Below are 27,809 nucleotides of genomic sequence, written 5' to 3'. Positions count from 1 at the left end.
GAGAAATTCACTAGAAAAATGTTTTTGTGCCATAAGGATCCAATAAAACTGAGTATATTGGCACCTTATTTTGAAAAATAATTTTCTCCAAAGTAGACTCAGCAGAATTGTCATTAATACTCTCATGGAGAAAAATCATATGTCATTTAATACTGTTTTCACATTTGGTGACTGCTATTTTGCCAGTGCAAGTGAGAATGCTTAAAAAAATTAGAGACGAGGTACTTCTGCCCATGCCCTTACTGCAGGCCATTGCTTTAGAAGAGGCTAGCCACTTCTAGATACTTGCAAAATCTGGAACACAAATATTTACAAAAGGTGAATAGCTTGGATACAAACTGGATACGTGATTACAATGCTGAATCTGAAGGTTGCTGAGGACAAAATGAGAAGATGCTTAATGTTTTGCAGAAACTCATTACCAGAATTCAGCAACAAAGGGTTTCAGTTTGCCAAGAAATATAGTGAAATTTTTCTTCTAATGCAGTATTGATATTTAAAAGAAGTAAAACCTGAACTTCATTGGTTTAATACAGTAATGCAGACAAGTAATCAAAATAATAGAATTTCAAAAATCATATTGTGTTTTCCAAATAACTGTTTTTCTCTATTGCCTACTACATCTTTCCTTGATGAATAAATGTTAATTTTTATCAAATTAGTGTAAACTAGCAGGTAATATTTCCTAATATTGCTCTTGGTACAACTTGGGGAGTTAACTGCAGATAGTGCAGCATTCTCCACCCTGCTGAAAAGGAACTCCACGTGTTTAAGGTTGAACACTCTGCCAAGCCAAATTCTCTACAGTGTGTGCTTTTGATATATTGCACTGATAAAAAAACACCACTAAACTGCTGCCAGTCTGCCTTTATTTTTGTATGAGAATACTTTCAATTTAATTATCTACTCTCTTTTCTAGTTGCCGTGTCTCTGAGGAATCAGAAGGTCATCATTCCCCAGGATCCCGATGCTGATGCTGTATCCGTGGCAGAAACAGTCTTGGTTCCAGAACTCAGCCAGTTCACGCTATGCTTTGAAGCAACCAAGAGCGGCAGTGATGACAATGACGACTGGAAGATTTTCTCTTACACTGATGCATCATCAAAAGAGTTTTTCGGCTTTGGGAAGACCACAAAAGGCCATTTTCTGTCCATCTCAGACACACAGTGCTTACTTGACAATGCATTGCCTCGAAATGTGGAGTTTTTCACGGGAACATTTGAACAGCTTTGTGTCGTAGGGGATAGTTTCTCGGGCACTATAGGTGTTTACGCCAAAAACATCTATCATAATACATACTGTCCAGATATGTTTGGCAAAGTTATCCCTGGAAATGGGAGGCTTGTGCTGGGCTCTAGCAGCAATGAAGTGAGCTCTCTAAATGGGGACGTTTACAACTTCCGCCTCTGGAATTTCACCATGAATGCTCAAACACTGGCCAACCTCAGCTGCGATGTGAAAGGAAACATTGTAGACTGGGAAAATGAATTCTGGAGTATTCCAACTTCAGCACTGAAGGCAGAAAACAATTTGAGTTGTGGTAAGTATGCCTTGCCAATCTTTTTTGCTTATTCTCCCCCCACACACTTCTGCATTGTGCTGAAAATATCTTATCCTAGCAAGAAAAATGAAAGTTCCTCTGAAAGAAAAACAGGTAGGACTTGTCTTTCTTCAACTTTAGTTCAACTCTTACTGTACACAGAGGCTTTGAAAGGGCATAAAGTTGATTCTCTATGGGAAAAGAAAAATCCCCTATGTGTTTTGAAATGCTACTTAAAATAATCTACAGATCAAAGTTCTTCCCCAGTAATTTGTTTACTGGCATTTTACTTCATGAAATGAGGATCACAGGAAAGTACCTGCAACCATCAGGTTAGCCAACCACAGTCTCCAGAGAGAAAAAAAGTGTGTTAACTAACCATTAAGTAAATGTTTTTATACCTAACTTTTGATGCTTTCATTAGCTAGAAGAAGAACCTGTTAGCTTTATGCTCTGAGCACAGACAGTAAAAACAATGGCAAAGCTCTAATGCATACAAGACAGATAAGTACAAAAATAAAATAAAATAAAAAATTAAATTAGTGGAAACAGATGGGAAGGAAGCATTTTAGATCAAAATCATTCATTCTTATCGTCCTGACAATGTATTTTCTGCCCTTCTTTAAACTGGCAGTTACTACAGTCTTCCAGTAGATTACATCAGAAGACAAATTTTTATACTTAGTCCTATTCTCCAACCTATTCTCATTCTGTGGCTCAAACACTTTATTCTTCTTCATGCCTCAGTCTAATTTTTATGTATGCATGTGTTATTACAGCTATGTGACAATTTTCTCCAGAATTTTTAACTAGAAAAAGGAAGAAGTATTGAAACTGAAAAAAATCCATGTCAGTTTGGAGCAATATATATATATACTTTTTTTTTTTTTTAAGGAAGGAAAAAAGTGCTTTGATTAGTCAAAGCATCAGAAAGCATCAGAGATATCTGGATGTTTTTAAAATGCATAGGGTAAAATTGGAACCATGGCCAGCGGTAGCTTACACATGAATGTAGAATGCTATTGAAAATCTACTGCTATGGAACTCCTTGCTCATGTTGTCTAAGACTCTCTATTGTAGCAAATATACATTTATTTTAAAAAAAAAAAAATCAGAGTCAAGAATTCCAAATACTGGTTCTGAAGTATGAGAGGTCTCTTTATATCTAATGTCCTCTCCACCTTAGTACTTTTTAGTTTAAATATAGTTTAAATAGTATTACTGTCTCCTAACAGAGCACCTGTCAGCATTCTAGGAATCTGTAGCTTAAAACAGTACCTGACATAATTAAGACTTGCTAGTTTCTGTATCTATTAGCTCATGAGGGATTAAGGTGGCCAGTATATTGTATCTTACCTGCTTTAGTTTACTGAAACCGAAAGATGAAGTAGCTTGATTCACTGAGACAGCTCTCAGCATGCCACTAGAACAATGAAAAGACAATCTAAACACTGGTCATGGCTGATGAAGTTGTTCTGAACATAGAAGTTACTTTCCTGCCCATACAAACAGACAGAAAAGATCTGAAAGAAAGTAATTTCCCCCCAAATCTTACTTTTCTTAAACTGTTATCCATGAAGGCTACAACACTTTTACTAAACTACATACCAAGGTGACTGAAGATACTGCAGTCTTATGTGGTTTTGACTGATGTATGGATCTTGTCCCTTTTTCTAGTAACACAGTCCAGTGACATTAAGTGTCAAACCATAGCTGTGCTCATAGAAACAGTACAGTTATTTTCATTCCACGTCACAGCTTTATTTTAGGGGATGTCATTGTTCAGTGGTTTCCTTACAGAAGAATGTTATTTTAGAAAATGTGTATGAGCTTTCTCACATTTACAGAAGTGTAGACCCCATTTTCCATGTTTGCTTCAAGTGTGTTTCTATATAGTAATTGTTACCTCCTGTAAGTAAGCAGGGTGAAAATAGTAACCAGTCTTTTTCAAGGATATTAGATTTCCCACTACTATACAGCATTCCCTAGAACAAAGCATGTCCTAAAAGAAAACACTGGGTGCAGTGCAGTTTCAGAAACTGTTACTAATCTCAGAGATGGAATTGTTAGAATTTTCTTCCCTTCATCATCTTGAATAAAAGGCATCATTGTGAAACCAGCCGTTAACAGGAGGGTTGATGCGTCAGACTATCAGCCATGAATAAACCACTGACATTGGTGAGATTAACTGATTAGACTTCATTTAGCTGCAATGGAAGGATTTATGCAGAAAAGAGTTTCCTCCGAGCACCAGTAATGCTTTCCCAGGAACAGCTCGTAAGAGGGAAAAAAAAAAAAAGAAAAAACCAGCCCCAGCATTTAGTGATGATCTCAACACATTTTGCCTGAACGGTGTTTAGATTTTTCAAGGGATACTATTTTCATCATTCTTCAGATAAAGCTTTTACAAGTAGGCTTACAGAAGATAAAAAAACCAACAAACTGTTCCCGATGATCTTTTCTTTAATTTACCTTCTCCTAGCTTATTGCTTAGACTAATGTTTTCACAGCTGTGCAATCATGGTGGGATGTTTCTGGAAGACTTGACAGAGTTCTGTTTTCATTGCTCTACCTTTGCAGAGTTTGCATTTAAAGGTATACGTACACAGCCTGGGTAGCCAAACTAATTTTAAAATAAATAGTTTATGTAGCGAGAGCAGTGACAGCATCAGTGCAGAGCTCAGTGTAGACAAAACCCAGAGTATTTAATCAACTTCTTGTAATGATTTTGGAGAATGTAGTGGCTACACTTAGAGCAGCATGTGATCTGTTCAGTTTAAGGCTAGTGTGGCTGTATGTTCACTTGTACCTGCGATTTCTGCATTGTGTACTTTACTTGAGTCCTTCATTCCCAAATAAAAGTTCTTGATTATGCTGTCAAATTTAACTAGTGGTGGGATCTGTCTTCATTAAGCAGCTGAAGGATAGGTGTTTAAGGCTGAGCTAAATACACTCAGTGATGTTTTTGAATTGAGGAGAGAAAAAGGCTGTTCTCAATGTCGGTTCAACTCATGTTAGGGTAGATGTCTCAGTTAAGTCAGAAGTTTTATGCTGTAGGACTGTTTCCCTCCACTCACTGTAAGGAAAATGTAAGCAGGTACAGAAGTCTGAATTTTACACGTTTGAAGTTGGTGAGATTTATCATACAAATTGTTTGTAGTGCAGGGCTATATCTGCTGTTCACGTTACTGATAATGCTGCTTCATTTATTAAGGGAGCTAATGCCAAGTATCTGTTTGTAGCCAGACCATTATACTTCTTTGGTGATCACTGAGGGAAAGTCTCGTCTGGCCAGAGTTCAGCCTGATAAAAAATTTAAAAAGCTCATTTAGTATATTGACTAAACATATTTCTCTTTAAAGGAATATTCTTGTTCAAGAGTTCTTTCAAGTCTGCAGATTTTCTTCCATCTTTTGAGTCATTTTTCCCTGGTACAGAACCAAGAGTAGGTTACTCACAGCAGGTTTTGGTGTTGACTGTTTAATATTAGAAAATATATGTTGGGAAAAAATCTCATGCGAGATATATGATGTTCACTTAGAACATGCTTCTTGAAGTTGAAAGGAAATGAGCCATGGAATTCAATTTGTCTTAATGTTAATCTCTCAATCTATTAAGAAACCCCCCACAAAAAAATAAAATGAACACATGCATCTCTCTCCCCTCCCCCCCCCCCCCAAAAAAAAACAAAAAACAACCAACTAACCAAAAAACCCTACAGAAAACTACACAGCTTTAATCATTGTAGAAAATCACTTTTTAAATTTTGCCCTGTTTTCTGTAGGCAACAGATATTATGTAATCTGTGGCATATCATGACTTCTGCACTGAGGCCCCACACTTCGTCTGTTCTTCCATCACAGGAAATATTTTCTCAGCTATCTTTACAAGCTGGTGGGTGGTGGCTCTTTAATTTAATGGAAGGATACGGTGTTTTATGAGAGAACCTCACTGAGTCAATACAATTCTGAAGTGGTAAAATGAAAGCCAAAAGGGCAACACTCCCAGTAGGTTCAGATTATGCCATGCTGTATGGCTCCATTATTTTCAGCATAATGTGCAGAAGCAGCTGTATCTGCAGCTGACCCGCTGCAATACACAAAGTGTAATTAATGCAGTTTGACTTGCTCTTTCCTCCTGCCATTCTTACATTCCCTGTTTTTGTATCTAGATCTTTGGATTATGTTCATGCAGAGATGAATAATTCAGCAGAGATACAGACTTACAGCATTATCTGCTTATAAATCATGCATACCAGAATATTAATCATGCCCACACCCTGGGCACAGTAACAAGTTTAATCACCTTTTATCTGGCTGGTGTTTGCCACAGGCAGATTACTCAGAACTGTGTGGTGGGTAACCTGTGCTGCAAAACAGAGGATGGATGTGTCTCCAAGGCACACGTTTTGTTGCTTGTGAAGGTACCATAAATTCGACAGACATGCTGACCCCTCGGTGTAGAGCCATTTCAGAGTACACATAAGCTGCATTCATTTAATGGGCTGCTATTTAACTACAGCTGGGAAGAGTATGGGAAAGCTAGGGGAGGATATGTAAGTGACTGTGGCTTGCAAGTCAGTGAGGGTTCTATGGATCCCTCAGCAGCAGCAAAAGACGCAAATGCATGAGTTTTATAGGCAAATGGCATTACCAGTTTTGTCAGAGAGAAACTAGGAAGAGAACTGTGTTATTGCAATATACGTGTTGATTTTATGACCAGCAGACAAACCTGTCTAACTGTTTGACTTTCTTCTTTTAAAGGCTCATACCTAATTCCTTCTTCTGCAATTGAACCAACAAGTTGTGCAAACCTAGGAAGCCTTTGTCAAGGTAAGAAGATCAGGTTATTTTCACAGTTTCATCTTTTCTAAATTTTAATTTTCCTAGATTTTTTTTTTATTCTGTTTCTTCTTTTTTAATTTATTTATTTCTAAAAGACTGACCTGCAATGAGTAATTGCAAAGGAAGGACTTATTCAGTCACATCAAATTTGTGGATGTCCTGTATACAATGGGAGAAAATATTATTACTCCCTTGATACTGAGTTTTTCAAATGGTCATTATTATACCAAAACTGAATTAATTGACTGCTTTCATTCTCTCTCCACCTCTTTTTCTCTTGCATATTTTAACAGTAAAATGTAAAACAGGGTAAGGAATAGGTACATCTGTAAATAATAAAAAAAAATTCTACACGAACAAAGTATCTGATTATTATTAAGGTTTTTCCAGTAGGTTATTTTGATGCTAAATACTTCGAGATTAGCAGGAAAAAAAAACTAGCCTCAGACTTCAAAATGCAGCAGCAAGTGTTAATGAAACACTAGTTACAACACTTAGTAATGATTTAATAGTGTCAAAATCACCACATATAAAAATTCATTAGGTCTCTTGGAGGATCAGCTCAGTTGAATGCAAGGAAGAGACTAATTGTAAAAATGTTCATGCTGTTTGAATTATTGCATATGCAGGTACAGTCAGTTCTCTCTACTTTTTAAAATTATTTAGTGCTTAGAGGCTGAAGTTAAATAAAAATGACCTAATGAACAAGATCAGCCCATTTCCACAATACATTTCTAAACACAGGCCTGCAAGCGAAGTGATATGTGAGACTTTAAAAAATAATGTCAAGCTCTATAATCTTTTTCAAGCTGAGTGTTGAAAGATAGAAAAAGCAGAGAACATACAAAAGGGGGAAGATGACTTGGAGCTTTTTCTATGCAAGTAAACCAGATTTAATTTAAAGGTAGAAAGGAAAATGCACTCCTTTTGAGAAGCCAGTAAGAGATCTGTGATAGTCTCAAGTGTACTTCTCCCAGATATATCCAAGGTAGATTCTGCTCAGAGTCTTGGATCATATGGAGGTCCCCATAGGGAAAGTGAAATGCCATGCCAGTTGTGTCCATAATCAGTTTTCAAAGAGCAACATTCATGCATCTGTCTCTCAAAGCACAGTATCTTACAAAAAGTGGTACCCAAATATCTTATGTAAATGGGACAGCATCATTTATTCAGTGGTATTCTTTTTCTATCAGTAAGTTAATACAGGCACTGTATACATATGTTTCTCTTGAAAGAACTCTGAAAGACGACTTCTACCAAAATGGCATGACATGAAAGGAGAGAGACTATCTTTCATTAGGTTGGCTAACTGAACTGCAGAAATAGACACACTTTCAGATAAAAACATTACGTTTTCCTGAAAACTTAATAAAGCCTCAGCTTTATTAACGTGTTAGGCAGAAGATACTACTTCTAACAAAAGAGGTTCCCTTCCCAGCTTGCCTCCCTTACAATCTTAGACTTAGCAAACTTTATGAGTACTTTTCACCAGGGTAATACTTTCCTACTCTGAAAAGTGTTTGGTCAAGTGTCACTAGTATTCTCCATTTGCTACTTTGAAAGTGGCAAATTGGATTCATGCTGTTCATTATCATCATCATCGTCGTCATCACCATCATCACTGTCCTAATAATGAAAAATCATAAAAACATGTATGTCTGTGTATTTCTTTAAGTGCTGCAAGCTTGTTTTAAGCTGAAAAGCTACTTTGGATTCCTTTTTGGTTTGTTTGTTTGTTCTGTGTTGTGCAGTATCACCAGACTGTGTTATATATGGTCTGATGACAAAGCTGTGTTCTTCATTATGCTTAGCAAATATTTTCATTCACTTTTAACAGCGTTGGATGAAAGATAAAATCACTAAGGAGCATTAAAAATTATTTTTCAGGCAATATAGCCCTGCAGTTACATGGAAGAAGAGCTTTTTTATGTTATAGATTGTGACTTTATATGTTCACTTTTCCAGCTAGGATCCCTGTTTACTGCAGCCTTCCTTTTCTTTCCTCAAGTTTCTTGTTTCACTGAAACCTGAATATGAACCACTCCCTCAGCTGAGACCTGAGTTTATGACTTTCAGACTCAAAATGTTGACTGAAACAACCTAACAAAAATCAGAAATGCAATTTCTTACTTAAAATATGATGCCTAAACTTTTCAAGTTGGTTCTTTCTCAAACTCTGCAAAAGATATATAATACTGTGAGAGTATACTGCATGAATTTTCATGCTGTGGAAAGAGTTTTCAGGGAAAGAAGAAGTCTGTCAGTGAGAAGATCTACATTCCTGGGAACTATTAGAAAAATTATTTTCCAAACTATGTGAAAATTTAGTGGCCTGATCTTTGAAGTGTTTTTTTCCTCTAGAGTGTATACCCTCCCAGTCTTCAGTGAGGGAAAATTTCAGTTTTGGCTCCTTACTCTGAATGTGAAAAGTGTTTTAGCTAGTTCTCCTGGGAAACATTTTCCAGTATTGTGTGGGATGACTCCTGTTAGTGTCAGTGGGAACAGTACAGCTAAGATCCTACATGAAGCTTTCAAAATATATGTTCCACTCAAATTATTCCAAGTCTGATCTAAATACTCCTCATTATATAGAGCTGAATTGAGTTAATTGAAAACTTACACGGGTGTTTTATTTTCACATTTATTCATCATCTTCTGTCCCTGAGTAGAAACAACTATTCTTTTCACAAGTAATTATTCCAAGTACACTCATTGTTGAGCTGTAAGGTCTGTTTTCTGGTCTTTGCACAGCTGTTTGGATCTGATGCTCTCATAAGAGGATTTACAATTTGTGAAAACAGTACAGGACTTGCAACCCTCCCACTGGCAAAACTCCCACTGAAGTCAGTGAAAGTGAAGATTGCAGGACTAGGATCTCAGTTCATGTCCATTCATCACTTTGTACAGAAGAGAAAGTGTTTAACATATATGGCATTGTGTGTCAATGGTTTCAATTTACATTGTCATGCATTGTTCCCGTTTTGTCTTACCTCATTAACATTCATATTTCATTCAAGTTCACCTCTTTCTCATCTTTATTACCAGCTACTGTAAATGCTACTACTCCTACACCACCCACTGTCACCACTAACATGCCTGATACTAATAGAACCGATAAGCCAAACAATGGTAAGAAATCCTGTGTTACATTTTTCCTTGTACTGTTTCTAGAGAAAATTTATTGTATTTTAAGATGTGTTTTTTTCATACTGTAAGGTCAAGGGTCGTGTCTCAGTGCTATTTCATTTACTCTGAATTAAACTGGAGTAGTTTCATTAGATTTGCCCTTGTAAAAGTGGTGTAAGTGAGAACAGAACCAAACTCAGTGTTTATTTGTATCATGTTTACTATGTTCCTTTGTGCCACCCATTGAATTTACCCAGGCAAAGAATAAGGGATGGGAGAATTATTTTTAAAAAGGAACTGTAAAAAATTCTACTTTTGAAATGCTTTAATGCTGTGGATAATCAGACATTGAGTGGCTAATGCTGCCAGGGTGGTAGTATGCCGGGACTCTCTATTCCTCACTGGTAACACAGGGGAGCCAAGTGGAATCATTCCTATGGAGCAAAGCCACTTCCACTGAGTCAATAGGAATCTTTCCACTGACTTCAAGAGCTGGATCAGACTCTACTAGGGAAAATGTTGACAGTATCAGATATCATTTACTTTTCATTTAGAAAGATTAAGGGAAAAAATAAGATAGTAAATGATTCTATTATTAGTACAGGAAAAAAGGATTTCTTTTGAGGTTTTCTCAAGTCGATGATATCACTGTCTCCTAGAGACTGAACATCGTTTTCTGAGGAGCTTCTAAAGTTATTCCGCAAAGAAAGTTATTGAACATTAATAAGAACATAGAAATAGTCTTCTACAGTTTTCATATGAGGCTCATATTTTTTTTTTTTTATTAAAGATCTTTTGTACTCCCCAGAAGTAAATCAGTATCTGGTTTTGGCTGTGGGGTGGGGGGGATGGAAAGGAATTGCTTTTTTGTTTGCTTGTTGGTTTTTTTTTGTTTTTTTTTTTTCCCAAATGTATCAGTTGTTACTGTAGGATTTAGCATTCTTGGAGTGCTTTTTGTCTTGGCAAATCACTTCTTGTATATTGGCAATCAGGCAGTATAATAGACACTGTGAAAGAATTTATCTGAACTCATTCTGTTTGGATTTAGTAAGCAGTTGAAGTAAAAAGAAAATCTTGAAACTTACTTACAAACTGTGCTTTTTTCTTTTTTTCTTTTGTGAAGCAACTCACTCCATGTTCACCATGAACATTCAACTTTGATTTTCCTAGATACAGAAGGATCTGAACACCCTGATAATGTTAGTGTGACTAAAAACTAGACAAGTTACCCTTTATTTGATTTTGAAACTACCAAGAGAAAGCAGAAAAACTGAGAAAAGTAGGCCAAATTCATTTTCAGTAAAAGCAAGTTAAGCTTTCACTCAGCTAACTGGTATAATTTCTGATGGTAAGTTGGTTTATTGCCCTAGAACAGACAGCTGAGAACAGAAAGTTAAGTTTCACATATTTTCTTTAATCCACTAACTATGTGGCTTACTACACAGACCTGCAGGAAATCAGACTTCCTGCTACAGTTATCTTCAGAATGAAGAGAAATTCACCTGAATCCTTCCATTCACGACCAAAAAGGCAGCAAGAGTCTAGGATAGAAGGGGTCAAAACCATAGGAATTATCTCAACCCCAATTATTTGGCCAGTGAAACAAAGGCCTCCCCGTTTCAGTGAAAGTTCAGCAGATGAGAATCTGGAGAGAAAAAACACATACAGCTTATTTCATTCAACTGTGTCCACATCATCTGCCTCTGAGGAGACTAGCATTGGTACCTTGGCTGCTTTTACAGAAAATATTGACCTAGATAACACTGTGATGAATCAGTTACCAAATGAAAATATTCTGAATGATTCTAGAATTTCATCTGATGGCACTTACAATGCAGCAGATAATGTTGCAGATCATTCTGTGGATGCAGCATTTCCTCTTCAAAACGGAAGTCTTACTGCAAAGGAAGCACAGACTCTGGCAGATGGGCTGCGTTATGCTTACTCTGAGTCAGCATTCCATCTTCCCATTAGCAGAAGCACTGCTTATGAACACAGAGAAGCCCCGTGGATTTCATCCTTCAATAACGACACATTCAATTTCATGCATACAAATGATGTCTTGAAGCCTGAAAGTTGGACTGAGACTGTATTTCATCATCATATCACCTCTGACATTAAAGAAGAGAAATATCATTCTCTTTCTAGCTTAGCGATATCACCTATGAAGGAGAAGCCATTGTTGCAGAAAAGTAGACTGGATTTGCTTAATTTTGAGCCTCAGAATGCTTACCCAGAAGTGATAGAAGGCAACGCTAATAGGAAATATTTTTCCATGTTAACAGCAAACAGTGAATTTCCATTTACATCTGTGTACATTAAGGAGCATTACTCAGGAGGCTTTACAAGATTAACCTCTGTGAACCCAACAACTTCTTCTAACAACATGAAAAAAACATATACAGAAATTATGCCTGACAGCCAGCTGACAAGTTCTGTGACAGTGTACAGTAGAGAACAACTTATGTCAGCACTTCTGGTAGGAACAAGCTGGACTAACTCAGCATTTAAGCATGTCGTAGCAACACTGCCTACTTATCAGCAATCACTGATGGATGTGTCTTTGGAAAGTGACAGCATATCTATGTCTAATACTGATTACTGGTCTACTTATTTAAAACATTCTGCATATATTCAAAAGAAGCCAAGCGAGACCCTCAGAAAGATGGTACTTGAGAACAACTTAGATGCATTCCATAGTAAAAGTGAAGAGTCAGGTTTTTCTATATTAGAACCTGAGAATATTAAAAGAGTTGGCATCTCCTGGAAGCCAGGTTACTTAGATTTTCCAACAAAATATTTAGATATTTCCCCTTCTTTGACATCAAATTTCTGGACTGTTTCCTATCATTTGAAAGTGTTTTCTGGAGTGCCAGCAAAAAATCAGTTAGTCTCTTTTAATGAATTGCTCTCTAACCCAACAAAAAGGTTGCCAATCATTAGCTCACCTACTGAGTCAGACAGTGTCTCTGAACAAACTTCTACAATTAGGTTGTTAGATCACAGAGCTGAAGAAACGAACTTCTCTAGCCATGCCACAGCTTCAGAAAGGCAAATCTTCAGTTTATTTAATCCAGGCCTTTCAAGGAGAACTTTAGAAAGCAATGACAAGACAATATCACAGTTGCAGTCAACAGTGAACTTTGCAAATCTAAATGTATCTTCCAGCAATGAGTTATATTTTGATGTTCTTTTCCCTTCTCTGGAAGCACCTGTACGTCACCACTCTGTACAGATAAGTCCCTTTGACAAGACGCTTGCAAACTCTATGGAAAAATTAATGTTTTATCATAGTTTACGTATGCAAGGTGGAACTGATGTAATAAGAAATAGAACCAATGTGACAGTCCAAAACAACAGGCAGCAGGTTGCTTCTGTCCTTATAACACATTCAGGAATCCAGCCTTCGTGTTCAAAGGACAGCAAAACTGTTTGCTCGGTCAATACACCTGTTAATAGTTTGGTAAACAGTGCAAGAACACGTGGATTATGGCAGTTTGAAAGTGTTTTGGAGAATGATACTATAACAAATACTGGTGGTAATGCAAGAAGTGAAGTTCAAACAAATGCAGGGTTTTTTATAAAAAATAACAGTTCAGTGAGTTCTGACTTATTCATAACGACATTGTCTTTGGAATTGAAGCAGCCTCTTCATTCAGACTCAAAATTCAGAATCACTGTACCTCCCAACAGCTACTCTACACCTCCACTCCCACAGAGTCTTCAGAACCATCTTGATATAATTTCTCCAAGCCTGACCCCTGCGTGGGATTTAGAAGAATTAAGTTTGTCTGCAACAGAAATAGCAAGAAGTCTTATAACAGTCTTAGATGGAAAAAACTCCATCGAAAGTCAAGAGGACAGTATTAGATACTCTCCAAGGGCAGGAGATCAAGAAATCATTAGTGATAATAATGAAAAAAATAATCCTGCTGTTCTGACATCAACTAACAAATCGAGGCTTTCAGATCAGAATTTGGAAGGAGAGGTATATGGATCTTTCAGCAAGCACAGAGAAGGAATTTCTTCTCTGAATGTTTTTAGCACTTCTGTCTTAGATTTTGAATATATTGATTATGAACACTTCTCTTCCCTTCTGATATCAAGAACTTCAATAATTAATGATGTGATACCTTTGCCATCTTCATACAGTGGAATAACTCTTCAGCACAAAGAGAACCACTCCCTAATGACACCTGGAGCAGCAATCCATGACTCTCACATGCATTCCCAAATGCAAATTTCACCTGTAATGTACCATCAGTCATCAGTTTTATCATATGTTCATTCCTTAACTAATTTATCATCTGAGACAAGCCACAATACCACCCTTTACCCACCATTGAATCAACTTACTAGCTGTCCCACAGTCCTTTTATCTTGTACCTTCACTGAGTTGGGCTGCCTGTGCCAACAAGAGATCAACTACAGTATGTCAAGTTATGAAGTTAGATGTAGAAAAAAAAAACAGATCATCTTATCTATTATTCAGTTGGTAGATTGAATGTAGAAGTAGCTGAATTTCATTCTTTAGTTATAGATTTATTTAACATATAAAATATTTTAAAATAGTATTTTAATTACAGTAGAAGGGAATTTGTAACATTTTGTTGGTAGTAAATGTCATTAACATGTAATTTCTAATTTTTGTGTCCTTCTCTATATCAACTCTCATGAGACTGTGGGAATTGAAATTAGAGATTGAGTTGTTATGTATTTTATGCATTTTTATGCCACTTCACTATTTGAATTATTATGAATGTTTTTCAGTTACAATACTTATTTATTTTTGACTATTTAATTTCCTGAAGAAAATATTTATAGAAGAAACTAACAGAAATGAAACCTGTGGTATTTCATTGATCATTCCATTGTTTGTAGTTGGGGTTGGGTGTGGGTGAACTATTTTTCCAGCTTTTTTTTCTCCTTTTTTCTAGATTATCTTTGGCTAGTTTTCATCAATTTTCTGCCCATAAAAATATTTTTTTTTTATTTAGTATTTTGAGATGGGATTTCCACTGTTTAATTTGGAGTGAAAAATTATTCTTAATTTTCACTATCTGTGACTGCAGTCTCCTGAGAGTGTTTTAAAATGTAGATTAGTTCTTTGTACTTGTTCTTCTTTTGCTTCATTAAAACATTCTTTTATTCACCAACTGGTGTAGATCTTGAAGCTGTTGACTATTGTTTGTAGATACTAAGTTTGATTTTAAAAGTACTTTGCATATTCCTATATTAAGTTGATTTTGTCCAAATTTAGAGTTATTCAAATGAGACTATATTTATATATAAGATATGTGTGAATTTATAAGAATATACATAATGCACATTTTCTATTTATGTGTATCTATACAGCACAGGTAGGAGATACATTATACATATAAAATAAAATATATGTATATACAAAAATATATACATATAAATGAGATTCTGTCTTAATTTGAAGTGTTTTCAATTTGCCAAAGGTCCAAAATCAAGACTTATTTTTTTCTTTTTTTAATTGAAACTGTCACAGTAGTAATAACAATGGACACAGCATTTTCTAATTGAAGTACACTCTAAATTTGAATGTTTGCTGATTTAAGGGAGGAAAAACATAGGCAATCAATTGAAAAACAAGCAAATTCATATCGCTTACCAAAAAGGTAACTGGCAAACCATCTTCCTGTATGAAAGTTATTAGTTGCCACTTTATCTCAGGGAATTTTCATACTTATCTTGCTGAAAATATGATCAGTCTCATTATGAAGAGACAGAGCAATACCCAAGGTAGCTCATGAATGGAAAGGAATAGCAACCAACATGTACAATTAAATTGGAAAACTGTAACTGTAAGATAATTCAGATAATTTTATTTTAAGCTCTTGTAAAGTGATTATCTATGAAGCTGTAAAATGATGAAATTTCCTCCATACGTATAAAACTAGAATAAATGGTCATTTGTTTAATATTCTGACATAGAATAAGCATTTGCTTTCCAGCCAAGAGATAATAAGAGATTATTTCACTGTAATTGTCTTCGGGTTCTGGTCTGTCCTGTGTAGTGCCTCTGTAATAGTTGCATAAGATTTCTCTAAAAACGTGTGTCTGTGATAAAGAGCCACAACCTCATTTGGTAATAGCCTTAAATAGTAATACTCAATAATGCCACATGGGCACATGCATTTGACTGAATTGACACAGAAGTTCTCAACCCCCCACATACGTCTTGGGCTAATTTCTGCATCAAGAGCGGATAGAATTTTTAGTAGCTTAATAATAGTTTTGTTATCATATGTAAAATAAAAGTGATTAACACAGAGCAAAACCATAAGCAGATGTAATGTTTATTCGATTAGATTTTTATGATAAAATGTTGTCTACCAGCTCATGAGCTTAAAGAGAATTTATATTCACCTGGTGTCAGTTCAAAACAACTTTAATGAATATGAGACTTTTCTAAGCCAAACATTGCACATATTTAGGTTGAAAGATGGTTTGTTCAGCTGCCAGTTTTAATAAAGCTAACACGAGTTTCTTCTTCTGTCTGGCCATTACCAGACCTAAGAGCAAAGGATGTGCTGAGAAAATAAGAAATGGAGTGCTTCTCTCTCCTAATTCTGTTCCCAATCATCTTGTGACTTTTAATTGATGAGCTTTGTCTGCTCTCATAATTTTTTTGGTCAAATCTGTAGTGGTTGTTTCTGGATTATAACAATATGACTGAACACAGAAATTTTCCATGTTACAGATTTCAGTAATTCTGTTTATTTTAAAATTCCTGATGCTTCCATGATCTTGCTGCAATAAAGGCATATGCAGAATACTATTTACAAATGCATTAGTTCTGAGTTTCCATGTCATATTTCAAGTGTCTCTATAAATATGGAGAATGAGGGAATTCCTTTTGAAATTGATAGGACTAGTGAGAATGGTAACAAGCAAGCCTGCAGGGCTTGCTCACTCCAGACTCTTACAATATCAATAAGAGCTTGAGGAATCTTTGCACATGGGATTCAGCCCAATCTTCATATTCATCATGACACTAGAGTCTCATACTACTGAAAAAGCAAATTTTCTCACTTTCTAATATATTATTGCTGTTTTTACCGGACAGGTGGGCTATTCTACAGGATATCTATAACTGTCTTTAGTTACAACTCCAACTCAGAATCAAAAGTACATGATGTGGTTGCAGAATGGGTAAGTGAAGTTTTCTTTCTTACTTTATTCAGTAATTAATTTGGGTGTAGTTTGGGAGTTCAAAACTATGGATAAAATTTTGAATAGTTTCCACTATACCAGCCAGCATCTTAAGGACAGGAGATCTTAGCTGAGATATTGGAAAGTATGTGGAAATCAAAGTTGTCCACAGAACAATGTAGATTTATAAGTTCCTATGTCGGTACACAAATTCTGTCTTCAAATACTAATGTGGTTTTGAAGTTACATTGTGACAGAATAATAGAATCATGGAATAATAGAATGATCTGAGTTGAAAGGGAGCTTTAAGATCATCTAGTTCCAACCCCCCTGTTATAGGCAGGGACACCTCCCACTAGACCAGGTTGCTAAAAGCCCCACCCAGCCTGTTCTTGAATGCCTTCAGGATCAGGGCATCTACAGCCTCTCCAAGCAACTTGTTCCAGCTTCTCACCATCCTCACAGTACAGAATTTCTCTCTAATAATAATAATCTAAATCTACTCTCTTCTAGTTTAAAGCCATTTTCCTTTGTCTTGTTCCTACAAGCCCTTATAAAAAGCCCCCGCCCCCCAGCTTTTCTGTAGGCCTCCTTCAAGTACTGGAAGAGCCTTCTCTTCTCTAGGCTGAAAAACATACAACCTGTCCCCAGAGTGCTCTTCTGGCCAAAAAAAACAGTGACATTCTGGGGTACATTAAAAAGAGCGTGGCCAGCAGATCGGGGGAGGTAATCCTCCCCCTCTACTCTGCCCTGGTAAGGCCTCATCTGGAGTACTGTGTCCAGTTCTGGGCTCCCCAGTACAAAAAAGACAGGGATCTCTTGGAAAGAGTCCAGCGGAGGGCCACAAAGATGGTGAAGGGCCTGCAGCATCTCCCCTATGAAGAAAGGCTAAGTGATCTGGGTCTGTTTAGCCTTGAGAAGAGAAGACTGAGAGGGGACCTGATCCAGGTCTATAAATATCTAAGGTGTGGGGGGCAGAGAGGCGAGGCCAGACTTCAGCAGTGTGCGGAGACAGGACAAGGGGAAACGGCCAGAAACTGCAGCGTGGGAAGTTCCGCACCAATGTGCGCAAGAACTTCTTTACGGTGAGGTGACGGAGCACTGGAACAGGCTGCCCAGAGAGGTTGTGGAGTCTCCTTCTCTGGAGATATTCAAGACCCACCTGGACACCTACCTGTGTGACCTGGTGTAGGGAACCTGCTTTGGCAGGGGGTTGCACTCGATGATCTCTGGAGGTCCCTTCCAACTCCTACGATTCTGTGATTCTGTGATTCTGTGAATCCTTGAGTCCTCTGATCAGTCCTCTGATCCAACCTGTCCCTTGAGTCATCTGATCATGTTCATGGCCCTCCTCTGGACCTGCTCCAGCAGCTTGATGTCCTTTCTCTGCTGGGAGCCCCAGAGCTGGATGCAGTACTCTGCGTAGAGTCTCATGAGAGCAGAGTAGAGGGGCAGAATTACTTCCCTTGACCACTGGCCACTCTTCTCTTGATGCAGCCCAAGATACAGTTGGCCTTCTAGGTTGCAAGCATACACTGCTGGATCATGTTGAGCCTTTCATCAACCGACATGACCAAATACTTCTCCTTGGGGCTACTCTCAAGCCATTCTCCACCCAGCCTGTATCTGTGCTCAGGTTTGCCCAAACCCAGGTGCAGAACCTTGATAGACATAACAATAAACATGCAGTGTTCATTTGTGTGATGCAGTAAACTTTTCCAATTCACTACAGTATTGTCTGCTTTAGATGTTTTCTCCCATGGGTCAGCTTTGGGATTTCTAGTAGTTTTAGATATTCAACCCATTTTAGCAGAATAAGCTCCTCATCGGGCCCTCCAAATGAAGGATTATTGAAGTTCCTACATCTGAAAATTTATTGTCTGAATAGAGATATTCTCTGTTCTTTTTTGACAATTCACATAATGGCACACATTCTGCAAACTGTCTACCAACTATTCACATGAAAGTGTGATGTCATAAATATATGGTATTTATTATTTATTTTTCTTTAATAAACATGGAGGATTTCAGCTTTCAGAAGCTAGATAAGAGAAACCATCTATAATCCTCAATAAACTACAGATGCAGTCATCCACACCAGCTAAGTTCTCTTAGCAGCAGTAGCCAAGTGAAGTATGTTGATGCCTTAGCCAGAGAATCTATAAAGGTGTCACTTGATTCTGGCAGAACATGCAAGCAGTCCTCCAGAGGGGAAAACTGAGCAACCATTGCCAACTGTGAATAAGCTGTAGAAAAGTCTGAAATAGAGGTTATCGTAAGGCAGTAGATTTTTATTTTAGGTGAATACTGACCCTGCATTTTTTCAGTAAATCTTTTCTAATTACAGTGTTTCTGAGAATTTAAGATGATGGAGAGGGAGTAAAGTTCCGCATCCTGTGCACTCACCTATTCACTGTCTTGACCTCACAGAGATGTCCTTCTCTCAGTGAAAGAAACGAATACATTTTTCACTACCAATTGTACATACAATTTAACAATCACCTCACTGTGATGGGAGTGTGTTCTCTTTGCTTTGAAAAATTGAAGGGAATTTCTTGGGGGAAAGAAAGGTGGAGTTCTGTTTTAAATGACAGAATGATCTATTAATGTGCCATTTCTCTGATCAATGCTTTCCTGTTTTTCAGCTAAACCATACTTTCCAGAACTGGAATTATACTGTATATGTGGTCAATATCAGGTAAATGAAGGGAGAAGATGTTTATGCCACATTCCTTTTAGAGGATAACCCACTCTAATTAATGTTTATTTTCTTCATAGCATCCAACCTGGTACCATAAAAGAGGCAGTAAGAGAAAAAAGAAGCATCGATAGTAAACGGTAATGACTTTATAGAACTTTTATTGACAGAATCAACAGCTGGTAATACAAGTAGTATGACTTTATTGCTTATTATTAGCTATTATTGTTGCTAGTCTGTAAATATATAACTGCTGGAGACCTGAGTGCTCTGGGTGTGCTCACAAATCTCATACTGGTTATCATGTTTGTTTAGATTTAAAACCACTGATCTTCTCTGAACTCTAACAGGATCATTTTTCAGAGTTCAGGTTTCATCTACCAGAAAACTGAATACCATCGTAGATGTATTTGTGGTAGGGCAGGATGCACTTTCTTCAGCAGCAAGTACACTGGTACACTGGCATCTGGTCCACTGGCATCGCATTTATTTGAACTAGAGCCTTTTGAGTTAATACACATCTTACTAGATGCAAAACACTGAAAAATCATGCTAGAGTTGAAAGCCAAACTAGTATGCGTTAAACTATTTACCATATGCTCTCATTTCCTGACTTCTGCTGGTCTCTGAGGCACTAGCATTGGGATGGCCTCAAAGGCAGCCAGTTAGATCGGTCACACCTCCTGAAAACTGGGCCTCAGGGGATTTCTTTGAAAGCAGCACACTGATTTCTGAGGGACAGATGGGCAGGGCAGACTCTTAGCACCAAATTAAAGAGAGGAAACCAAAACATAATTAGTCTTGGGAGGGAGGGGGAAGACGTGTGTATGGGACATATCATTTTGCAGCATAGGCAAAAGTCCTGCATAATCTTCAGCTGCTAACTCTAGAGAACTGCAGTGGTAAATTTGAGCTTTTTAAGTTCAGAGATAGTCCAGTATTTCCAGTTTACCATCAGAAAGTAGTTACCAGTGCTTAAAGTTTTCTGTAGGATTTACCTAGACTTTAAAGGATTTATAAATAGTACTATCTCCTTCCCACATACCCACAGCAGAAAGACAGTTCTTATTGGCAAAAAAAACATTTAGTTGGTATAGTGTAAACCTTGACTCTGAAAGGGCTATTCTGCTCCCAAACTACATTTATGGTAGGGTATAGTCATGTGGTTGTGGGTTTTTTTTCACACTTTCAAATGATACAGTTGTGCCAGCAAAACCTTTGAAGTTCAGACCATGTGTCAGGTCTCATGAACAATCCCAGGCTGCAGGAGAATGTAAAGCTTTTCCCAACCTTATTGCTGAGTGTTTTATGAGATTTGCAGTCCATACTGTCAGCATCTGTTCTTTTGCAGACTGAACATCTGGTTTCTTCTCATGGCACCATACCATCACTCAGTCCTTGGGATTTTGTTTCTTTTTCCTGATCTATTAAAAAAGCTTTTAAGAGGGAGAAATGACTCCAGTGTATTCAAACACGAAAAATGTGTCAGTTCCCCACCTGACAGTGTATGTCTCTAGTACATATGTCTGTCTGCCTGTCAATATTTATGACAATATATGGCTCTATGGCCACAAAGCAGAGCCGTGGAGTTTACTGCATTGTCTTTAACAAGGTGTTTTCCATGATTGCCCTGCAGCACTTTGGTTACAGCACTAGACTACTTCTATATGTTATTATGTCACTGTTATGTGGGATAACCCTATTCCTATCTACTTTGCTAAACTTCTGTGAGCCATGAGGTGCCATAAATACATGTCATAATTCAGAGACAATTGTATTATGTGTTATTAATATGTCATAAAGTTTTTCAAGGATGGCCTGGGTTAATGAGAAAGCCATTTGCATTTATGAATATACAAAAAGCAAATTCCTTTTTTTTTTTACTTTCTCCAGAACTTTGGTTTCATCATGCTTTGTTAAGTTTTCAACTTTCTGGAATTTGTCCTGGTTAAGATTCTTAGCAAAATCTACAACACATCAGAGTAACAATTTGGAGTATAATAAGTTAGCAGATTGCAGATTGAAAGTTTTTAATCCACAATGGAAGTAATATTTTTTTCTTACTGGTATCCTAAAACATCTATCTAGATCTACTGAAATGCTGAAGCTGAGTTCTTGCATGTAACTTATTCTGAGTGTAATTTCTGATTCTTTCTATGAAACATTCCTATAAATTATTTCTATAAATATTTGTCCAACATTTTTCTTATTTCTGCTAGAGTAAGAAAAAATTCCTCACATAAACTCCAGTGTTTCCCTTAATTTTGAAGTACTACTTACTCTATTTTCCATCATCTCCATCTGAATATAATTTCATTCCACAGTTAAAACTTTAGGCACAACCCAGAACTATTATGAACTTTATATTTTACAGAAGTAATCACACTAGTCCAACTCACTAAACTTTCTCTTCTCTGAATTTTGCACAAGACCATAGTTTTCATCCTTGTAGGGCACTAGCACAATTATTTAAACTGCTGTTGGAGAACTTTTCCCTCTTTACATTAATTCAAATTCTCATAATTCATATCTTTTCACCTTACCTTTTGGATTAGTATTTAATACAAGTTATAAAACAACAACTCAGCAGTAAACTTGCCCAGACTTTTCTATCAGTTTTTCATTGTTTCAAACCTGATTTGCTAAACTTGCTGTCTTATCAACAAACTGCTTTTAATAATCACCTCACCTAGTCTTCTTGCAAATGAAAGAGTAAGAATCATTAAAGATTCAGAGAATAAATACAAGCTGCTAGTGGGAGGTAGGAAGCTGGCTTTTTTTGGCAAGTTAAAAGTAGGTATTTTCCAAATAAATATTATAAACTGTACTGCATTCTGGAGAAGAGCAAAACAAAACAAAAATATGGAAATGGACTGTTATTCTTTCATTGCTGAGTTCTATGAGCTGCAGACATTTGAAGGACAGTGCGCTTATTACATGTTATCGTGGATTTGGTGAGAGATAAATGGAGTGTCAAGTCCAAAAAAATGCACAGTATCATCAGCATGTTTAAAACCGTAAGATCTTTATATGACAGCAGTGTATCACTCTAGCACTTTGGTAGATTATTAACTACGTTAATTGGCAAAATTTTGCCACATCTGTTCTTCTGTTTATGTCTTTGTTTTCTTCTCATCATACTGCTGCCATTTCTTAATGAGAGGGCAGCTCTTCAAAATAAAGCAGAAAGATATAGATGGGATATGAGCATAACTGTTTATCCCCTGTAACTTTACACAAACCTTTGAAAATGATGCCAATTTGTGTTTGTTATGTAAATAAATTATGAATGTGTTTGCTTCCCTCATTAATCCTTTGCCTTTTATGATACTGCATTGATGTCATACTCTTCTGTGGCTGCTGCTGCTTTTCTCAGATGGGTCCTGCTTATCCTAGGTGTAGTCAGCTGGCTAATAATTGGGCTACCTCAGCAGAATAACTGATATTTGCTAAGCATCTCAGCTCCCCTTCTTCTCCTTTCATTTTGCATTCAGTTTTGAGAACTGAGGCCCCAACACATTTATAAACTTTTCTCTATTTAATACGCAAATTATGTTTTCTGAAACTTCCACTCAGTTGTCATAACTTTGCCCTATTTCCCATTTTTATTTTCTGTGTGAAACAATGCTAATGTTAGTACTGTTAAACAACTCATCCAAATTAAAAACCGCAGTGCTTGCAATCTGTTTAAAGACCACTAAACTTAAAAAGAAATCTATTCTCTTAGAAATGAAAATAAAGAGGAAAGCAGGAAATGTGAGATGCCTGAGCATAGTCCTGCCTCTTTGAAGTCTGTGGGAGTTTTGCCACCAGTGTCAGTAAGGCAGATTCAGGATCCCGCATGCTGTGTTCCTGGCTGCCATGTTGCTTAATGGAAAGTTGAACACACTTAGATAAAGTTTAAGCTAATTAGATTGTATAATAGTTTTAGACAAGTGTTAGCAACATCAGAGCAACATAGTTTTGCTTTTATAGTCCTAAGGATCTTTACTGAGTAAAGTTAAATAAACAAAATATTAGGCTTTTGCATTCTTTATAATTATTCCAGATTATTCATTATGAAGTAATAATGCTATTCTAAATGAACACATCTGTGATGCCTATTCTTATTTTTAAGTCATCCTGGTTTCTACAGGTGAAGTTTTAGGAACAACTTGGAACTGGTCCACTCCTGCTTCCTTTGACTTTAACTTTGTAGTTACGATCTGAACCCACATGTTTCTGCACAGTGCCCTACTGGCACCTTTTGTCAGTGACCTGTAAAGTAAGCCTTCTTAACAGATAGAGGAATTCAAGAATTCCACCTGAGAGACTGAGGAATGATTCCTCCTTTGTATCCTGCTGAAAATGCCTTATTTTGATCTGGCTTCCACTGACTTCCATCATCTTTCCACTGACTTTAACTGGGTTTCTTACAGTCCTGCCATCATCAGATGTCATTTTTCAGGAAAGGACTGGGTTGCAATTTTCAGGGTGAATAGGGATTTCCTTTGTTGTTCTGGAAGATATTTCAAGCATAATCAAATACTCATTTCAGCCAAGACCAATTGCAGAACCAAGAAGTATTCCATCCCTCTCTCTTTGTCTTTCTGCTACATTCCCTTGTAAAGAGAGGTCTTCATACCAAATCTTCTCATATTTTAAATTCTGAACTTTTTAATGCTATCACCTCAAGTAAAGATTTGTTGACAATTAAGATGGTTTTGCAGAATACTTCTAACTTCCCTATACTGCACTGTAGTTTTTTGGTTGCAGAACTGAGCTCAGTATTCCTGAGAGGAAAGCTCTTTCAAATTCCATTATGGACTTCTTTAGCAGACTTCTCAAATTTCTTTCTCTCTCATTCTGCATGTTTTCTAGCATCTTGTTTGTATTACTAGCATCTACTGTTTGTATTACTGAGTCTTCACTGACTAGCCTATGCCAGTCAGCTTTCTTTTCTAGCTGTCTAGTTAATACTCAGGAGTTGGCAGTGTTTAGAAGCAGAGCCTACATGTGTGCTCCCAGTCTTGAATTATATCTACTCATCACTACTTATCTTCAAAGCCAGAATAACAGCAAGATTTGTAAGGGATTTTGATATCTTATTTTTTTTCTGAAATATGATTGGGTATTTGAGAAAAAATCCACTTTCAGTGGTAGTTCAGATTTACTGAGTACTGAAGTGCTTTAAAAATTATTTTTTTTTTACACTTTAAATCAAAGAGCATTAACAGCAAAACGAATTAGTAGTGCTTTATTTGAACGGTTTGAGAGCCACAGTTATTTCATACAGTCTGTTGAACCTAAATGAGAGAATAAACACGCGCTGCTGATTACCAGCAGGTACACCACTGCCTGTGCTGTGCGGCTCACATGGTTAGTCACTAATCCTCACTCTGGGTTCCTTGCACCATGCAGCAGTGAGAGCTCAGCCCATGTGTAGGCACACTGTCCTGGAACAGCTCTGAGTCATGCTGCCCGAGAAGAAAGCTGCCTTTGTATCCAGCGCCGCGGCAGCATGAGTCCCATCCTTGCCATCCCCATGACCCAGTGCAGCTTGCTGTGCCTGCAGCCTCCTCTCTGCTGAGCTCAGCAGGCCAGGGCAAAGAGGGACATACAGTGATCTTCCTGGCTCTCCTGCTTGCTCCAGCTGACACCCAAAGACAAGAGAAGCAGAAAAAAAGGAACCTCATTCTGTTTACCCACACCACAGCCCACTTTTTTTTATATTGACAGCAGTAATGCTACAAATTACTGTGGGTGATGTAATTTCTAATAGATTGCTGTTGCAAGAATCTATCTGCATTTATATGGCACTCAATAAAGAACATAAGGTTGGCTGTGTAAAATCCCACGGTATCAGCACAGCATGGCACTATTGTATGTATTGCCATTTATTTGAGTTTGGATCTGTTGTTCCACAAACTGAGGATTTTCTTCTTCTCTATTAAAATGTTTTCTTTCTGGGCTTCAAGTGTGATAAAAGTGGACAGAAGCACTCGGCTTCAAATTGCATCAGCTGTCAAGTTAGTAGGTATTTACTTACTTTGGGAAGATAGCATGAGTCATACTGAAAAGTTTATAGAATTTGTTTTCATCATAATATGGAACAGGCTCTTAATACACAGTATACTTGACTTGTGCTCTACAAGTTTCTCAGAAGACAAATAACAAAATGGTCTAAGATTATTTTTATCTGTGTTTCATAATCAATGCTTTTCCCTGTAATCATTCAAGACAACTGTAGCCAATCCTACCTCATCTATCATTATTCCTATAACTGTTCAAGATAATTCTAACCAACTCTACCCAATCTATAATTATCCATTCTGCAGTTACAGATACTAAATATCATTTTGTTTTGCTGGGAGTACTGCAATAAGCAGCAGAGTAGTAGCAGTGACTCTTCACTTACTACTTCTGCTTTGCAGCCAAGTGCTGAGGTAGGGAGTGGCATCAGTAATATTAAGTTTTCCTCTACTGAAGTAAAGGGAATACATGAGTGAAGCCAGAATCTTTTAGGAAAGATGGATAAGTTCCAGGAGACTGTAGGACTGAAGCATTGGAGGGCTCTAAGTATTGGCAATCCTGTAGGCAATTTCCATGCTCTGCTAAAAATAAATGCCATTATAAACAGGTGCCTCGTAATATATCTGACATATACAGCAAAAGTCTGCACATTCACCGTGCTGAGTCTATAGCCATGTGTTAACCACTCTGTCAAGTCCAAAGGAATGTTAGGAGGAACTTCATATATCTGGGAGCAGGACAAGTGTGGCCTGGCTAGAAATAGCTGGAATTTTTCTGCTAAAACACATCCCTAAGAAAAACAAACAAACAAAAAAAAAAAAAAAAAAAAAAGAAAGAAAACAAGCCTAGCCAGCAGGTAACCTGTACCACATTTTTATCTTTATTCTTCAGCAATGTGTTAAAACTGCAGATATAAGGAAGAAAAAAAGAGTACAGATGCTCAAAAGAAAACAAAGCACACAACCAGTAACATATCTAATTCTTTACTGATGGGTCAAACCCGCAATTGTGAAATGTGTGGAGTATTTCACTCATATTCGTGACTTTTGAAGGCTTTATGAAGCTTGGTCTTTGCTTTTTTTACTTTTTTTCCCCTAGAAGGAGAAGTTTTTTTATTTCTAATGCCAGTTTTTTTAATACCATTTCAATAATGAGAATTTTTCAGAAGTATCTGTTGGAGGTAAGCAGTTTTCAACATGAGTTCTGACAGAAAGATAGTTAAGTCTGTCATCACACAGCAACATTCGTACAGTAAGCTGTAGTTTTGAACTGTACCACACTAGAACCTCCAGAAAGCACAGTTCTGGGATGTCATTTGGAGGCAGATTTTTGGCATCAGTCTATCTAAGCGGGGGTTCCAGAAATCTCTCCCAGCCCACTCCTGTACAGCACCCCTGCAGATTTTGTCTCCTATTCTTCAAGAAGCATTCCAGATCCAGCAGCTCACTGCTACTTCCTGGCTTTGGGGCCCCCCAGTGAAAGACGCTTTGTTTGGTGCATGCACTGCTCACTGTATGTGTGCTGGCAGTGCTGCCACTTCCCAGGCTGCCAGGAACTGCTCACACACCAGGAAGGTCTGTCTTTATTCAAGATTCTGGGTATACAAGGGCAAGGCTAAGATGAAGGCAGCCCAAAGCAGGCTGGCTTTTTCCTTTTTTCCACATTTCTGCTCCCATGGAGATCCAATGTTCCACGCTTCAGTGGCGTCATCTCCCACTAACCATAGCCAAGCAATGCTCTTGGGTACCAACATATTCTCTTCTCCAACATGGGTTTTCTGTGTCCCAGGAGGAAATTTTTCAGCCTTCCACTCTCAACTTCTTTCCTGTGTCCTGCTAGAACTTCTTTCTCATTCATTATTTTCTTTCCAGAAAAGCTATGTTTTTGGACAAGGGTGGAGACTGTTTTATTTCTCTCACAGGAAAGAGACTTGGGCACTTTGAACTACTTCTTAAGCCCAAGAAAGTAGCAGTGGGCTGGAGTACAAAACAGCTATTACTGCTCAAACTTGAATTACTCATCTGAGCAACTAGATTTTCCTAATTAGAACTAAAATACACTTCATAGAAGTGTATGAGGGTGTTTTTCACTCCATCAAGATTTGAGCATCTGAAAGTTAGGCATCTATTCTTTGTTAGTCTTCTAGTCTTTTTCAGTAGTCAGTGGAGAGAAAGGCCCTCCAGAGGATGACTTGTTCCAGCCTGACAAGTTCTGTAAAGCTTTTAAGCTTTATGGCTTTTAAGTTCCTGAGCCATTAGCAACCAGATTTTTGGATTTAATTAGGACCCGTTTAGAAATGGGCATTGGGCACTCACTGTGGAGAATATTTTTTGCTTTCATCTTTTAAAATATCTTGCAGTAATCTAAATCTTCTCAAAATATTTACTGGCTCTATTAATGAGCTGCT

The 27,809-nt window shown here is 37.3% G+C and overlaps 1 protein-coding gene across 4 annotated transcripts in view; it reads left to right on the top strand.

Annotated features, from left to right (window-relative positions):
- The window catches only part of ADGRG6 (adhesion G protein-coupled receptor G6), a 110,806-nt gene that overhangs the window by 48,201 nt on the left and 34,796 nt on the right, over positions 1-27,809 (top strand). For 3 of the 4 annotated variants that reach the window (XM_031611256.2, XM_090135696.1, XM_090135697.1), the window contains exons 4-9: positions 920-1,540; positions 6,304-6,372; positions 9,430-9,513; positions 16,607-16,692; positions 19,338-19,390; positions 19,471-19,530. In XM_031611256.2, the coding sequence (XP_031467116.2) occupies positions 920-1,540; positions 6,304-6,372; positions 9,430-9,513; positions 16,607-16,692; positions 19,338-19,390; positions 19,471-19,530 (973 nt within the window). Of the gene's footprint in view, positions 1-919; positions 1,541-6,303; positions 6,373-9,429; positions 9,514-10,134; positions 13,941-16,606; positions 16,693-19,337; positions 19,391-19,470; positions 19,531-27,809 lie in introns of those variants that run through there. The other variant, XM_090135698.1, reaches the window with a different exon arrangement.

Source organism: Phasianus colchicus, chromosome 2, assembly GCF_987193195.1.
Source record: "Phasianus colchicus chromosome 2, bPhaCol1.hap1.1, whole genome shotgun sequence".
Classification (NCBI taxonomy): Eukaryota; Metazoa; Chordata; class Aves; order Galliformes; family Phasianidae; genus Phasianus; species Phasianus colchicus.
The sequence above is the reverse complement of the archived record's forward strand: the minus strand, read 5'-3'. Positions and strand labels throughout refer to the sequence as shown.